Source organism: Maniola hyperantus, chromosome 5 (assembly GCF_902806685.2).
Source record: "Maniola hyperantus chromosome 5, iAphHyp1.2, whole genome shotgun sequence".
Lineage (NCBI taxonomy): Eukaryota > Metazoa > Arthropoda > Insecta > Lepidoptera > Nymphalidae > Maniola > Maniola hyperantus.
Window position 1 is genome coordinate 15,112,627 of NC_048540.1, and position 18,143 is coordinate 15,130,769.

The 18,143-nt window shown below is 36.9% G+C and overlaps 1 protein-coding gene across 3 annotated transcripts in view; it reads right to left on the reverse strand.

The window, feature by feature from the left end:
- Positions 1-1,320: 1,320 nt before the first annotated feature.
- The window catches only part of Grip (Glutamate receptor interacting protein), a 377,891-nt gene continuing 361,068 nt past the window's right edge, over positions 1,321-18,143 (reverse strand). For all 3 annotated transcript variants that reach the window (XM_034968807.2, XM_069498721.1, XM_069498724.1), the window contains 9 exons: positions 17,435-17,661; positions 16,659-16,804; positions 15,468-15,825; positions 14,479-14,634; positions 12,862-12,990; positions 9,916-10,425; positions 8,533-8,732; positions 7,569-7,676; positions 1,321-3,563 (listed from right to left, as the gene is read on the reverse strand). In XM_034968807.2, the coding sequence (XP_034824698.1) occupies positions 3,492-3,563; positions 7,569-7,676; positions 8,533-8,732; positions 9,916-10,425; positions 12,862-12,990; positions 14,479-14,634; positions 15,468-15,825; positions 16,659-16,804; positions 17,435-17,661 (1,906 nt within the window). In that variant the 3' untranslated portion in view covers positions 1,321-3,491. The remainder of the gene's footprint in view (positions 3,564-7,568; positions 7,677-8,532; positions 8,733-9,915; positions 10,426-12,861; positions 12,991-14,478; positions 14,635-15,467; positions 15,826-16,658; positions 16,805-17,434; positions 17,662-18,143) is intronic.

Consider the following 18,143-nt stretch of genomic DNA (forward strand, 5'->3'; position numbering starts at 1 on the left):
GAATGCAGCTAGGCTCCCCTCTATACCTCATTAGTTATACATAATTGACAATTAATATAAATTATTCTTAGCTTCAAAAGGTATAAAAAATAAATATGTAAAAATCACTATCTACATATCGTCGGCGTATTACAATGTTCAAGTCACTAAACTGCGTTGTATACCATTTTTTTCATAAAATGTTTACCTAAAGGGTTTTAAATAAATATCAAAAATTGCAACATAATATTATGTACATACTTATTTAGGAGGATACGTAAAATATAATCAAAGGCTCTAGCATAACTCTTTCATAAAGCTTCATTTACGCCAGAGCAACCTAGTGCGACAGTGCGGCATGCCACAGAGAGCTGCATAATAGTACGGCATGGCAACACCTTGCATTATGTGGCAGAGTTTCGTACCGTATTATTCAAACTCTGATGTTACACCGGAGTAAAATAATTTGCTACAGAATGCCGCACTGTTGCATATTGTTGCGCAGGCGTAAAACAACCTTATTATTAAATCTGTCATTGGAACTCCGCTGGGTTCGCAATTTTTGATATGCATTTAAAATTATATTTAACGAAATAATTGGCTACACAACAATAATATAGCTAAAATTTCAATTAAAATATTCGTGAAAATTAGTAACAATTTTTAGATAATATTTTTCTTATAAAAATTTAGACTATCCATAATTTGCAAATATTACTCCACCATTCATTTAAAATATTATTTTATTATTTAAAAAGCTATCATTGAATCAACGTATAAATATAATATAACTATGAGCGGCCAGAATTGTTCTGAAATTAGTTATGATTGCTTCTAAAATGTCGTATACAAAAAAATGCTTATAATTATTATCAAAAAAAAACTAGAGAGACTTAGTATTGATTCAAACACTCGTACATACACAGAAAAAAAAACATCAAATTTTTTATATATTAAGTATTTACGGGTATTTGTTTTATTGTTTTTAAAAACTAATACATTTCTTCTATAAATCATTAGGTACTGTTAATTGAAACTTACATTAATTTCCTGGAATTGCAATTGATTTTCCACAATAAATATACCTAAGCATAAATATAGCATTATTTTCAATAAAAAAAAATAAAAAAAAATAAGCATAAATGGGTGAATTTATGTTTTACGTCAAAACAACGCAGGGCAACATGGCGGCATGCCACAGGGCCGTATGCTACAATAATTTAAAATGAGCAATAATCGTTGACACACTTTCGTACCGTAATAATCGTATTTGTACCGCGTGATACACTCGGTCTAAAATATTTGTTACTGCCACTGTTCCGCCGCATGTAAAAAAATATATTCATTTTAGCATGCCGCGTTGTCGCATGTTGTTGCTCTGGCATAAAACAGCCTTCAGGCACTCTGCGGACCGTGTTGGAAATTATCAAAAGTTATTTAAGATAATATATCGACCCTAATTACAATTACAAGACCCATTAAAATAATGTTAAATATTATTTTCATTAGCTCTAGTATCAACTATAATCAGATAATAACTTTAGTCGACCTTCTCAGCATCATTAGTGAACAAAGATGTTAGTATTCTATTACATATTGATATCATAGTAACTACCTAAATATCTGTTACAATCCCTATCAGTCTGTCAACAACAGTAACGCTACACATATTTAGATATTAATTATTATATTATTAGGTATATACATTTCAGTATCGTCTTTCGTACTTATTATCATTTATTTTAAAATTTGATAATCCTTTAATCTATTTTAAACATCAACAAGTTCTTAGCAACGTTCATAAGATGCTAAAAATCACAAACTTAGGTAAGTACCATTTTTGTTCCATAGACCTAACTAGCATTTCACCTCAAACTGTCTTTTCTTTAACGTCATAAAAACTTTTCTTTTTTCGTCGCGGAATGTAATCAGGATAATTTTTAGGGTCCCGTTGGCACCCTTCGGGTCGGATCCTGATGACATTGATTTTTATTAAAGAAAGAAAAATCTTAATTGGTATATGGAACAAATTAGGATAAAATTGTCTCATTTGGTCCAATGATCTCAAGTTCTATTGAAAAAATGAGACTTACCCAATTTTGTTTGTCATAATCATTATAGTAAATTAATAGAGAGGAAACAGAAGGTCTGCTCAAAAAAAAGCAGGATAAGAGATGGACTCACACAATAGACACGTATACCTATTACACCGTGCGACGGTTAGGTCAGTTCCTATGTAAATTTGAAGAATAAATAAATTATTAATAAATCCCAGTTGAGATCACTAAGGCTAAGCCTACCGAGTTGTGTATACTTTGCGGTTCAAATAAGAATAGGAGTGATTTTCCGCCATATTGTGATGCCTCAGTTGAATATTATTTTAATTGTCGATATTATTGGCTGTTACACAAACAAAATAACCGCTTTATTCGTATGTACACAATATTATAAATATTTCAACTTTATGCTTTTACATATTGTACGATCTGTTATGTTCATTTCATATAGCTGCTGTGGCACGATTCCGTGTAAAACATTGTGCAACAAATTTTAAAATGCAATATTTTTCGAAGATTTCCGTACTAAAGATAGCGGGTATTTGGCTCCAATCCAGACCGAAATACAGTCTGCGATATTTCTTTCTATCCTAATTTACAAAGTATATTGCATTGTTCATCATACAACATCGATGTTTGTTCGTTACAGAAACCTTCTCAGAGAAACGTGATTTGCGTATCGGCGCTTTTAGTCTGAGATCTATAAAGCGCACTTTGACTTTACTCAGACTTAAGATTGAGCTAAAACGAGACAGATTTATGTGAGAGATATGCCTCTGTCTCGTTTTAACTCAAGTCATAAGCAAAGTCAGAGTGCGCTCTATAGATGCCCTGTTTTCACTCTGTAGTAGAATGTAGATGTGCGTTTCGGCTTACAGACTTACAGGTGTAAATTTATTTTTGGATGAAATTACTTACAATAACATATTTTACTAAAATGAATTAAGTAAGTTCCCTTCCATCGTTATCCTTTCAAAAACGAAAGTAGAAACGAAGTGGAAGCAAATCTTTGGCATTATAATATGGATGAAATTAAACGTTACCTCTGATGTTAAAAGTATTTTCTCTGGTTATGATTTCCTTACTTATTACGTTTACATTCGCTTTTGCTGTCATTTTATAAAAACATAATTTAGTCGTTTCAAAAGATGCAAAACTAACTCTCCTAAATTTTTTTGGAAATGTAAGAAAAAATATAACTAGCAAAAGAAATCCGGGCGACTTGCACAAACAACTTACAACTAACTTACAAATTATTAAAACAATATTAGGTACCTAATATATTAAGTTTTAAGTCTAATATATTACACGACCTTATATTATTATCTATTAAGTGTTATTTAATATTATAACTTGTAAGTACACATTAGGTAATTCAGTGAAATTAAGTAGGTTTATTAAAAACTGAACTTTTTAATTGTTTGTGATGTACTTTCACTAAAGTCGGGTTATGCACTAAATAGTTTTAGTCACGATACTACTGTCACTTGGGCTTGAACTATCTTCTAAGCGATGGTTTTTGAGGTCCTGGAACAAAAAACTAAATGTTAGTTTTCACAAATTTCACTTCAAAAAGTAGTAAGTAGGTACACAGAATAAAATATTTCAGTATTTAAATAATCTACCTCTAAAAATTTATATTTACAAAAATATATATTCTAAAAAAAGAAATATATATATCCTATAAGTATATCCTGTATTTTTAATTCTTTGTGATAGTTTTAAGCAATAAAGATATTTAAATTAAATTATGTCGTTCGTTTATTCGAGGTATCAGTATATAGGTACGTAGTGTGTCAATGTCCAGCAGTGGACGTCTATCGGTTGTTGTTGATGATGATGATGATGAGTGTGAGCAATATAGTCTTGTACAGCAGTGCAACACCTCGAACAGGTACTTAGGCCACTCAGCTTGTGTTGAGCCATCGGGCCCTTCAGACACAAACCTCTATGGCGAAAATCTAAAGTACCAGGTGCCCCAACGCTGATTTTCAGTGGCCGCCTCTTATCCCCAAACGTCACTGCCTTACTGAATATAATGTCCAAGACAAATGGATTTTCGGTCCTAACAATTAATTTTTTTATGATTTTTTTTACGAATTTCATTGTTTCATATCCGAAGCATTGTTCGAACAGTAATTTCAAAATAATTGAAAAAAGCAACCCGCACAACACAGCAAACTTTTTAATAGCCTAGACATTTAATTTAACTTCGAACAATTCAATTTGTGCTCGTGAATGAAAAAAAAACATTATTCACGTACCAATATTTCAAAGGAACGATAATGTCTAACAGGAATTTTTTATCGAAAAGAAATAGCTCGAAAATGAAGGCCTTAGGGGAAATTCGTTAAAACCACCCGCACGTGAAAAGGTTTAGATGGTTTAGCTATATCTAGGGTCGCCATCCGTCCGGGTTTTCCCGGATTTGTCCTGGTTTGGAGGGCGTCCCGGGAGCGTCCGGCCAGTCCGGATTTCAAATTTTTGCTCATCACTGATTAAAACGTTTACTTTTAGAGACTTTATTTGTGTTTGATTATTTTAGGTAAGGACAGAATAATTTTGCTTGAAATATTAATAAACATCAAGTTGAGCATCCGAGAAACGGGCCCTAGACCCTACCTTCTTTGTGGTAAAGGTAGAAAACAACTTGTTATAATATTATCCTGACATTAAAAGGATAAAAGTCCTTAAAAAAGTGATGATTAAGAAACTTGTTATTTCTTTGTTGAAAAAACAGAGTGAAAGCTTCCTGTGTCTAGGAAAGTTTTTATTTCTGAGAAATATTGATGAGAAAAAGACTTTTTAAAGGATATTGTTACCTAATTTAAGGTATTTTGTTTCATAAATAAATAATAACAATTTAAAGGTACCTATTATTTATTATATTTGTGGCAGATATGTATGTCAGGATTTTCGCACAAAAATCCAAGATTTTGCGAACTCCTTTCCTTGTCCTAGTTTACTGATTTTACTTATGGTAACCATAGCTACACCACGACATGCAAATACTACATATGCAGTAATATATGAGTAGCTATTGTATAGGCAAAATTCACTCTTATTGATGGGAAATTAGAGCACTTTTTCTATTCTGGTTTTTTCAATACACGAATTTTATATTACAAGGATTAAGACGATTATCTGTGTATACATTTTTCTTTATATATATTATTTAATGTTTCTAGTGTTCCATACTCAAAAGCAAAAAATAGGCGAAGTGCGAGTCAGACTCGCACACCGAAGGTTTCGTACTACAGTCGTATTTTTTCGACATTTTGCACGATAAATCAAAAACTATTATGCATAAAAATAAATAAAAACTGTTTAAGAATTATGAACGGTAAGAAGAATTAGAAAAGGTAAAACCCTTTCATATGATACCCCACTTGGTATTCTAGTAATCTTACTTTGAAAGTTGAAAATACTAATTATTAGTAATTAATTAGCATTTTTACAAATACCTAATTAGTATTTTGGTTACAACCACAAACTCACTGTTTTCGGATTTTACCATTTACGTGTGTTATAGGACCGGTAGGTGGTACTTGCCAAATTTCATGATTCTAGGTCAACAGGAAATACTCTATAGGTTTCTTGACAGACAGGACAGACTGATATACAGACAAGGCTTCACCTTGTTGTATGTTCGTCTGTCACAGCCGTCATTCACAAACTTTTAAAGCTGGTAATCAGCATAATTTATAGTTTTTTTTTATATTGAAGCTCCCGAACTTTTTTCATATTCGGGACATAAATTTAGTTGTAAGTAGGTATAAGTTTATTTCGCGAATATGAAAAAAGTTCTAGTTCAAAAATTATGTTTTTTATGTTCTCTCCTCGCGTGGTACCTACCTACTTCATTAAATAAAATAATATCTCGTGATTCTTCAAAATGATTTAATTATCTTAATGAATATAATCTTAATTAGCCTGTACTGTCTTATATCTGAAAGCTCTTCTCAGATTTTTCAACAAGTCCCTATTCTGTGCCTCTTCGGGCCACGTACTGTCCACGACAGGTCAAGATGGCAAACGGGGTATGAGCCCGCACGTTACCCGCGCTATACCCCACCGGGTTAGCGCGGGGGTTGTGCGGGTATGCGGGGCGTTCCCTCCCCGATTGCCATTTCGACCTGTCGCGTACTATAACTGTAAATGTATCTAATTCATCATGCCTCGGCCTGCTACGCTGGCGTTAGTGATTCTGTGGAGTCCAGAAGAAAGCCAATGTTTAGGGTTCCGTAACTCAAAAGGAAAAAGAATCCCTTGTAGGATCACTTCGTTGTCGGTCTGTCGTATCTGTCAAAACCCGACAAGGGAATCAGAACCTATAGTGTAGGTACAGTACGCGACCGAAAGCAATGTACATCAGCCTTTAGAATGACATTTCGGCTTTGTAGAGCGTTGTCTCTGTCGCTCATACCTATATGATGTTTTGTGGGTCTCAACGACAGAAACAGTTCTCTACAAATCTGCTATCTCCTTCTAAAGGTCGATGTACATTTCTTTCGGCCGCGTACTGTACTTTACGTGGACCTAGAATCATGACATTTAGCAGGTAACAATGTCTAGTAGCACAAATAAAGGAAACAATTCGAAAACCATGAATTCGTGGTTACATCACAAAAAAAATAAAAAAAAATGTATTTTTCTGTATGATAGTATGGAACCCTTCGTGTGCGTGTCTGACTCGCACTTGACCGGGTTTTTTTGTGTGTGCCGGCAACTGATGAAACTTTAATAAGGATAACTCTTACTTCAAAGCCTTCGGGAACATTTAGCCTACCCTAAAAGCCCTGCCTCTCCCTCCTTAATGACTTTTTGTTTTACCTTTCCTTTTGATCTGAAGGTTTTTATAATGCTGCTCTTAGTAAATTCAATAATAACGAAGAAACGTACTATCCCCAGTTTATCCGCAATAAGCTTATTTGTAATGGTTTCAATATTATAATATTTTTATTTTTATGAAAAAAATATTTATTTTTACCTATAAGTATAATTAACTATGTAGATTAATTAAATTAGTATTAAGGTTTATTGAAGTTGTTCATTGTACTGTAGTGATCAAGTAAAAAAGTTTTCTTTCTTTCTTTTAAAATCCTTTCGATAAACTGTTATGGTAAGAATAATAAAAATAGCTCTAGCCAATTAAAAAAAGTAATATAAGAATAAATCGCTTAGTAGCAATTAAATATTATATATTGTGTAGGCTTTGATGATAAATTACAAGTAGAGTTTACGGACGTCCAAAAGTGGGAGCGGAAATATTATTCACTCTACCACAAATTGGGCACACATATTTTACTACTTATACTACTTTTTTATTTGGCTAGCTATTATTATTATTCTTACCATATCAGTTTATCGAACGTATTTTGAAAGAAAGAAAGAAGTAAGTAGAGTTTACGGACATCCAAAAGTGGGAGCAGAAATATTATAATTATTAATATTATTCACTCAACCTCAAAACTCAACTCAAGTTGGGCACACATATTTAATACTGAAAAGTAGGAATGAAATTAAACTTACTCTAGACGTCGCCATCCGCTGTACCACGATCTCAAGTCTGTCTCCAGCAGCAGCTATGAGAGGAACTGTCAAGCAGCAGTCGTAGTCTACCGTCCTCGTACCATTTACCTGTAAAACAAATTAACATTCAGCTATCTTCTTCCCCATCTTTCTCTTCTAAATATATAAAAGGAAAAGGTGACTGACTGACTGACTGATCTATCAACGCACAGCTCAAACTACTGGACGGATCAGGCTGAAATTTGGCATTCAGATAGCTATTATGACGTGGGAATAGAAAGAAGGAAAGGACTTTTGAAAATTCAACTCCAAAGGGGATGAAATAGGGGTTTGAAATTTGTGTTGTCCACGCGGACGAAATCGCGAGCATAAGATAGTTTTATATAAAATTCAAAGTCCTGACTGACTGGTTTATATATCAACGCACAGCCTAAACCGCTGGTCCTAGAGACATGAAATTTTGAGGGTGTGATTTTTTGTAAAGAGTAAGTATTTAGAAATTTAAGAAAGGATTTTTCTAAATTCCACCCTTAAGTGCATATCTTATAAGCAACTAGCTTATGCTCGCGACTTTGTCCGCGTGGACTACACAAATTTCAAACCTCTATTTCACCCCTTAGGGATTGAATTTTCAAAAATCCTTTCTTAGCGGATGCCTACGTCATAATAGCTATCTGCATGCCAAATTTCAGCCCGATCCGTGCAGTAGTTTGAGCTGTGCGTTGATAGATCAGTCAGTCAGTAAGTCACCTTTTCCTTTTATATATTTAATAGACTATACTCAGTGGCGTGCAGGTCATAGAGGCATAGATGCACTGCTTACCCCAGTTGTAATAGCTCAATGCATATTTTTCATTATGACCTGCCAGTAAACAGGTTCCTACCTAACTAATGCCTACCCTGGCTTCAAACCCTGTGCACGCCACTGACTATACTAATATACTAACAAATACTAGGTCTGTACCTGCAAAATCCTATCATACGGCCTCAGCAAACCAACAATGTCGGCGGGGCCGCCCTTTCTTATCCGATTTATATACACCCCCCTTTCGTATAATCCGTCTGAGACTGAGAACCCGTAGTCGTCGTAAATAGCGTCTTTGTACAAAATCACGTGATGGATGGAGCCACGCGCGGGGGAAAGGGTATCGCTGCTGTAAAGACCTGAAACAGATGTATTGTGATGTATCATAATACATTATAATGTATCATGTAAAGCGGGAATATCAAAAGACAGTCATAATGATGGCTTTGTGGATGCGAGATAAATTTTCGCAATCTAAAGCCGTTTGACTTCAATAAACATTTGGGTTGTGATTTGGGCGTGGTAGCGAAAATAATTTATTTAGCAAAAGTCGAAACACAAATTTTCATCCATGTAGACGTCTTTAATAATATAATACTAGCGACTTCATACGCGTGGATTTAGGTTTCTAAAAATCCCGTGCGAACTCTTTGATTTTCCGGAATAAATAAAAATAAATAAATAAATAATTTTTTATTTCAGGCATAAGTACACCCATAATTGTATGTTAGTACAGAAACAATTCCTTAACCTATGTTAGTACCTATAAAAACCTATGTTAGTACCTATAAAAAGTAGCCTTTGTCACTCTCCAGGTCTTAAACTATACCCATGCATGAAAAATCACGTCGATCCGTTGCTCCGTTACGACGTGATTGAAGGACAAACCAACAAGCCAATAAGACAACAAACCAAGAAACAAACACACTTTCGCATTTATAATATGGGTATTGATATATGTAGTGATGTCCAGAAATATTCTGCAGTGAAAATCAATGACCTAAGTTAAGATCCATAGAGCGTACTTTAAATTCCCTTAGACTTACCTAAGTTTTAGTTAAAAGAAACTAGATTTAAATTTCAGCAATATAACGTTGGCTAATCATTTTTACAGTGTCTTATGTCTGAGCAAAATGTAAGTACGCTCTATAGATTATATTGTTTGTACTGAGGATTTCGTCAAAATTGATTGTCTGTCCGCATTTTCACGGCCAGCCCGGCCGTGAAAATGCGGACAGACAAACAACTAATGTTATATTAGTAATGGATTGGGTTGTATAGTACGCGACAGGTCGAGATGGCAGTTGGACTATGAAGCGGGGGGACGCCCCGGACACCCGCACGTCACCTACGCTAGCCCGCACCAGGTCAGTGCGGGAGCTGTGCGGGGCGCCCCCAGCCCGATTGTTATCTCGACCTGTCACGTACCATAGGAACGAAGTGAGACGTACCAAGAACCAATATATTGCTTTTATATTAGAGAAATATAAAATTGTATTTCTTACGTCAAAAACATAATAATATAAAAATATGGCAACTTACTCGGCGCGTCATTTTCATAAATAGGACTCGTGGAAAATTGAAAACTCGTGCCGGGGATATTAGGTTTGTGCGGTGACTTCTGGGGCGTAGTCACGGTATAAATACCGTTATTCAAATAATCGTTGTCCCAATTCGGCCTGCGGATTTTAGGGGACACAATACCGTACGGCCCCATTTGTACGTAGTCGCATTTACAAGAGTTCTTCTCCATGTTATGTAACTGACAATCCTTCATGTTCGACGTCAGTATTTCAATTTGTTGGACATCATCCTCTCTTGTTATATTCTGTTTATTCTTTAACGTATTCTCGGGAATGATATTTGTGTTCTCGTAGTGGAACGTCTTTAGGGAATTATTTAGCGAGTAGTTAGGCAGAGGTAAGTCGTGCACGTTGTACGCAGAATTGAAGCTACATGCCATAAGTTTGTCTTCATCTGTCGGAGAGTAGGGCTGCTTATCAATTATTCTAGTTTTGTCCGGCACCGCGTATTCTATTACCTCGGAGTTACCTGCAAATTGGACGGTGAATGAAATATACATAAATGAAAAGGTGGGAATTCGTTTTGGAATACCGAATTTGTTTGCGGCATTACAGCTCCAAGCGTTCATATCCGTTACACAATAGGTTTTATACTGTCAACATCGAATGCAAACATGTGTTATCGTGAAGGTGGATTGTATGACTTAAGACTAAGGTCTTAAATGAGTGTGTCCTACCTGCGATGACGTATGGAGCGGAAACGTGGACACTGACAGTTGGCCTCGTCCACAAACTAAAAGTCGCTCAGCGCGCTATGGAACGAGCTATGTTGGGTATCACGCTCAGGGATAAAATCCGGAACGAGGAAATTTGCAGAAGAACAAAAGCAACCAACATAGCTCAAAGGATTAGCAGGCTGAAGTGGAATTGGGCGGGTCATATGTCTGTCGCAGAACCAATGACCGATGGGGCAGACGTGTTCTAGAGTGGAGTGCGTACCGGTAGGTAAGCGCAGTGTGGACCTCCACCCTCCACCCCTCTGGACTAATGACCTAAAGAAGGTGGTGTTTGGTGGCGAGCTCTTGTAAAGGCCTATGTCCAGCAGTGGACGCAAACAGACTGATGGATAAGATTGGATTGAATGACAGCGTTCTTTGGAGAAGTCCATAATACGCAGGATCAAACAACGCGACGAGCTCAATACACTCAAATACACTATAATCCGCCATATCAGACAATACTGTATGATACCATCACTGCACTTTATGCGGATGGTGCATATCGCATGATGCAAGTGCATCATATGCATGCATATGCAGCATGTGTGAAAAGTACGTTGAGTGTGCTTTAGAAGATTTGTGTGGTGTTGGTGCGTATTGCCTGCTTAGTGCATGCGTTTTCTGCATTTTAAGTAAGTAGCGGGAGAGCGGGCGATGCATGTTGCGTGCTGCACGTTGCACCATGTTTGTAAGTTTTTTATATAGCGAATTATATTTATCACTAGCTTATGCTCGCGACTTCGTCCGCGTGGACTACACAAATTTCAAACCCCTATTTCACCCCCTTAGGGGTTGAATTTTCCAAAATCCTTTCTTAGCGGACGCCTACGTCATAATAGCTATCTGCATGCCAAATTTCAGCCCGATCCGTCCAGTAGTTTGAGCTGTGCGTTGATAGATCAGTCAGTCAGTCAGTCAGTCAGTCAGTCAGTCAGTCACCTTTTCCTTTTATATATTTAGATATCTATGATCAAGGTCATTTCTAAGTTCTATTTGTATTAATATTTCTTATTTGGCTATTGTTAACAAAGCCTCAAACAGAACTGATTTATGAAATAATGGGTCCATTGTAATAAGAATAATTTATGAAGGGAATCCTGTAAGATATAAGCTATCTCACGGTGGACCAAAATGAAGTATTCATACGCTCATCTTTTATCTTATAAAGCTCGTAATATTCACGGATGCTGCGGTGGAAATTTCATTTGCAAGTATTATTCGAGTTACTTTTTAAAGTATAGTACGCGACAGAACGAGATGGCAATCGGGGTGGTGACGCCCCACACATCCGCACAGCTCCCGCCGCCGCTTGCTTTGACGGTGAAGGAAAACTTCGTGAGGAAACCTGTATGTTTAAGGCAAGTCACCGAGGCTAAGCGGAAAAAACTGGTTTGCTAGATCAAATATTTTAGGTATTAACTATTAAATAATGGCCATGCTAAAAATATACAATATACCTAAAGACATTGTCTAAAGAATGTGCTACTTTGATACACAATAGGAAGTACTTCACTCGATCAAATAAAATCTTGAAATAAGCCGAAATAAAAGTCTAAAACGAATTATTTAATACTTAAATTTCTGACTTGGCAAATAATTTTTATATGGAAATATTTGTCTTTAAGTACTACAGAGAACCTGCTAAATTTTGGTTTTCAACAGGACTTCTATAATTTATTAAATTCAAATTTAACGTTTGACGCACAGAATTTGAACGTTGCCAAGCGGTTTACTTCAAAGCCGCGCTGCCCGCCTCGGTGACTCGCCTTAAAAAGGTGTGCAAAGTACAGTACGCGGCAGAAAGTAATGTACATCGGCCTTTATAATGACACTAGCTTATGGTCGCGACTTCGTCCGCGTGGACTACACAAATTTCAAAGCCGTTTGACCCCTTAGGGGTTAAATTTTCAAAAATCCTTTCTTAACGGATGCCTACGTCATAATAGCTATGTGTCATAGTAGTTTTAACTGTGAAGTGATAGATCAGTCAGTCAGTCAGTCAGTTACCTTTTCCTTTTATATATTTAGATTTCGGCTTTGTAGAGCGTTGTCTCTGTCACTCATATCTATATGACGTTTTGTCGGTGTCAACGACAAAGACAGTGCTCTACAAATCTGCTATCTCCTTCTAAATGTCGATGTACATCATTTTAGGCCGCATACTGTAATTACGATATTACACGTACCACAATTAACACTGGTCCGTACTGGTGTGTTCTGATCCCAGGACTCGACTGCACTGTCGTTAGACAACCCTGGACTGGACGTGGAATGGCTGGAATCTCTCACACTGGACTCTGCACAGTCTGATGAACCTGTGAATTTAAACTTATTTCGTAGTTTAACGATATATTTTAATGTAGATAACGAGTACATACCACGATTAATTTGATGTTTTTATTTGTCGATATTGTACCTACTTCACAATCCTCGAGCTCTCTCCACAGACCGCCACTATATACCTAGACTAGTGCGCGAATATTATGATATACTAGCTTATTGCCGCGACTTCGTCCGCGTGGACTACTCAAATTTCGAATGCCTATTTTACCCACTTAGGGGTTGAATTTTGAAAAATCCTTTCTTAGCGGATGCCTACGTGATAATAGCTATCTGCATGCAAAATTTCAGCCCGATCCGTCTTGTAGTTTGAGTTCAGCGTTGATAGATCATTCAAAACCGTAATGTAGAGGGTGCAAAATTCAGGTCAATGCCACACCGAGTGACCTACTTACATAAAGTTCGTTGACCTCTGGCGTCAGTCAGTTGTTTTATTTGCAACTAGCTGATGCCCGCGACTTCGTACGCGTTGATTTAGGTTTTTAAAAATCCCGTGGGAAATCATCAATTTTCCGGGATGAAAAGTAGCCTATGTCCTTCCCCGGGATATAAGCTAACTCTGTACCAAATTTCATCAAAATCGGTTGAACGGTTGGGCCGTGAAAAGCTAGCAGACAGACAGACACACTTTCGCATTTATAATATTATAGTATGGATATATCGTAAACTTTGACAAAATTATAGGTTCGTTTATTTATTTATTTCGCGTTTTTATGGTATCATAATATCAGTAATCATCAGTACTGTCACCTGTCTTCGTTTTTGCCAGCGTTCTGGTTACACCTTGTAATATATTTAAACTAGCTTATGCTCGCGACGTCGTCCGCGTGGACTACATAAATTTCAAACCCCTATTTCACCCCCTTAGGGGTTGAATTTTTAAAAATCCTTTCTTAGCGGATGCCTGCGTCCTAATAGCTATCTGCATGCCAAATTTCAGCCCGATCTGTCCAGTAGTTTGAGCTGTGCGTTGATAGATCAGTCAGTCAGTCAGTCATTCAGTCAGTCAGTCAGTCAGTCACCTTTTCCTTTTATATATTTAAGATAAAACTTGCTCAAAATATTGAATTCTGTATATTATTTGAACGACGTCTTGCACAATGTAGCTATACTGGCGGAAGTTTGTTTATTGTTGTTGCCAATATCGCGACTTTTTGCAGCGATCTAATGAAAAAACTTAAATTGTTTGACCACGACACCCAATTTTTTCCATGCAATCACGGAGGAGCCGTAACTTTTATTACAAGCGAAATGGAAGTCATTATGCCAAGACTCTGTTGTTAACGCCAAATTGGCAATCAGATACGAAAAGTAGATGGCCCAAAATTGACCCAGAGTCGTCGTATAGTGAAAAATACCAAGAGACTTAACTATACAAATGTAATAAAATTACTTTACAAGTACTATTTTGAAAGACATAATGATTGCACTTTGTGTTCGTTAATTTAATTCAATGACATTACCTGTGACTTTCCTGCACATTTGCAACTGGACCCGCATTCCGCTTTGCTGCAACAGCTTGATAGCTTCAGATAAAGGCTTGTTTAGCACACTCTCTCCGTTTATACTTAACAGCTCGTCGCCTATTGCCAGTTTGCCACATTTCTCCGCAAGACCACCTGCAGAATAAAAAAGTAATCATCATAAGCATGATCAACCCATCGCCGGCTCACTACAGAGCACGGATCTCCTCAGAGTGACAGAGTGAGATGGTTTTTGGCCATAGTCTAACACGCTGGCCAAGTGCGGATAGGCAGACTTCACACACCTTTGAGAACATTATGGAGAACTCTCAGGCATGGATGTTTTTCTTCACCCTTAAAGCAATTGAGATATTTAATTATTAAAACAAAGTAAAAACCGGCCAAGTGCGAGTCAGGCTCGCGCAACGAGGGTGCCGTACTACAGTCGTTTTTTTTTCGACATTTTGCACAATAATTCAAAAGCTATTATTCACCTATAATATACCCATAAGACCTTTCATATGATACCCCACTTGATATTATAGTTATCTTACTTCGAAAATTGAAAATACTAATTAATAGTTCATGACCACAATTTCATTTTTTTGTGTGATGTAACCACGAATTCCTACAAGAGACCTATGTCCAGCAGTGGACGTCTATTGGTTGATGATGATGATGATGATGATGATGATGAACCACGAATTGACGGTTTTCAGATTTTTCCCCGAATGTCTGCTATAAGACCTACCTTCCTGCCAAATTACATGATTCTAGGTCAAAGGGAAGTACCCTGTAGGTTTCTTGACAGAACGAAAGACAGACAGACAGACAACAAAGTGATCCTATAAGGGTTCCGTTTTTCCTTTTGAGGTACGGAACCCTAAAAACACATAACTCCGAAAGGTTAGGGAACGAACACCCGACCTCCGATTAGGAGGCGAACGTGTTAACCTCTAGACTATCTTAGATTCTAATAAAATAATTACCTTCAATAAGACCACTCAACAGTATAGGCTGCGCAATATCTTCACTACCCGCAATCGTCAATCCAAGGGGCCCATTTTCTTGCCTAATTATTTCCACCATAAAAACCGCAGTATTACCATTGTCACTACCATGACTCCTCTCACTTTCCTTCGCACTATTATTCGGACTATCCGTGTGATGGCCTGAGTCCTCCCCGCTGTGGACTACGGCCTTAGTTTCGATGTTACTGAAGCTCTGTAAGGTCATCTTTGCGTTGTGTTTGTGGATATTGGACCAGTCCTCTGTGAGGTCACGTTTTCGGATCTTCAAAGTTATAATATCTTCGGGGGAGTTCTGAAGGATATTGAAGGCGGTATCCTGTGAAAGTTAGTTAATTATAATTTCTAAGTTTTCACATATTTATGTTTTTCAATTGAACTTTTTTACATAATTCTACGTAGGTAGATCATAGATGTTTCTTTATTAATATACTAGCTTATGCTCGCGACTTCGTCTGCGTGGACTACACAAATTTCAAACCCCTTAGGAGGAGTTTTCGAAAATCCTTTCTTAGTGGAAATCTACGTCATAATAGCTGTCTGAATGCCAATCCGTCCAGTAGTTTGGGCTGTGCGTTGATAGATCAGTCGGTAAGTCAGTCAGTCAGCTTTTCCTTTTATATATTAAGAAGTGTTAGAAAAAATACATTTGAGTTTTCTTTAGAGTCAATTACTCGATAAACATAAACTAAATTACAAAATAATCTTCTCTATACATAAAAATGAATCGTGAATGTGTTGCTGATCGCAAATCTCAAAACAGCTGAACCGATTTCGCTAATTCTTTTTTTATAATATTCCTTGAACTATGAGAATGGTTCTTACGGAGAGAATAATTTAAAAAATTAAAGAATCGACTGTTAGGCGTTACGAAGTTCGCCGGAGCAGCTAGTTTTAAATAAATAAGTATAAAAAATTGCGGAATCTTCAGAATTTGAACCTGCATCTCCCCTGGGTATACGCCAGAATTTTTGAAAATTCAACTCTCAAACCAAGGGGTAAAATAGGGGTTTGAAGTTTTTATAGTCCACGCGGACAAATTTGCAAGCATGATTAGGTACTTAGTATACCTAGTACAAGTATAGTAGGTCTTTTACAAATATCTTTTGAAACGTCAACTTTAAACTACGGTTTGAGAAACAGATTACTTACCAGTGATAAGTTATGTAAGGGCTGTCCGTTGATAGCTAGCAACTGGTCCCCAGGGGCCAGGGCACCGCTCCGATGGGCCACTGACCCTGGCTTAATGTCCGATATGACCATTGGCTCTTCATTGCTTAGAAGTTTTTGTTTGCAACCTTTACGAGAATAAACAAAATAATAAACATTAGGAAAATAACACATTTTTGAAAGGGAGAAGGAGAGACTAGTTGTAATCTATCTAAATATAAAAGGAAAAGGTGACTGACTGACTGACGGATCTATCAACGCACAGCTCAAACCACTGGACGGATCGGGCTGAAATTTAGCATGCATATAGCTATTATGGCGTAGGCATCCGCTAAGAAAGGATTTTTGAAAAATCATTCCCTAAGGGGGTGAAATAGGGGTTTGAAATTTATGTAGTCCACGCGGACGAAGTCGCGAGCATAAGCTAGTCTTAAATATATAAAAGGAAAAACTGACTAACTGACTGGCTGACTAACTGATCCATGAACGCACAGCTCAAACCACTGGACGGATCGGGCTGAAATTTAGCATGCATATAGCTATTATGGCGTAGGCATCCGCTAAGAAAGGATTTTTGAAAATTCAGCCCCTAAGGGGGTGAAATAGGGGTTTGAAATTTGTGTAGTCCACGCGAAGTCGCGAGGATAAGCTAGTTTTCTTAATAAGTTATTTCATAATATTCATATTCTCTGATTTGAATGGATTATGGCCCTAAAATGTTATTATCAGAAACATAGATACTAGTTTAAAATTCTCACCTGTGATAGTAACACCGAGTCCAGCGGAAGTTTTCGCAAGTTTAACATTAAACACTCCACTGGAGGCTTCTATCGTATTCGGCATACTGAATTCGACGTTAAGAGTCAAGTACTTTGGATTGTGAGAGTCGTTCCTCCTTTGCAATATTTCATTTGCTACATCCACCGTGAGATTATCGTGACCGTTTATTGACATCACCCTGTCTCTAATTTGTAAGCAGCCAGACCTGGGAAAAATATTGTACACCACAAAATTAGTAAGTATCTACAGAAAAAACATATGGTATAAATCCCGCAAATTGCTAATGCGTGTGGCTGCCATTTTAGTGACGTCAGCACTAAACTGAAGTTTCGAGCTGATGGTATATTTCTATTTCGGCTGACGTCTAAATGACGTCATTTTGATGTTAATGAGACATGGTTCCAGCGCAATAGCAATATGCGGGACTTATATAATCAGGCAGTCTTATGGCTACCTAGCGATCTCTTCCAGGCAACCAAAAAATCAAAAAAATACATATTTTATCACTATCTGTATGTATAAAATTCAAAGTCCTGACTGATTGACTTACATATCAACGCACAGTCTAAACCGCTAGTCTTAGAGTCATGAAATTTAGAGGGTGTGTTCTTTGTAAAGAGTAGGTATCCACTACGGAAGGATTTTTCGAAATACCACACCTAAGTGGGTTAAATGGGGGTTGAAATG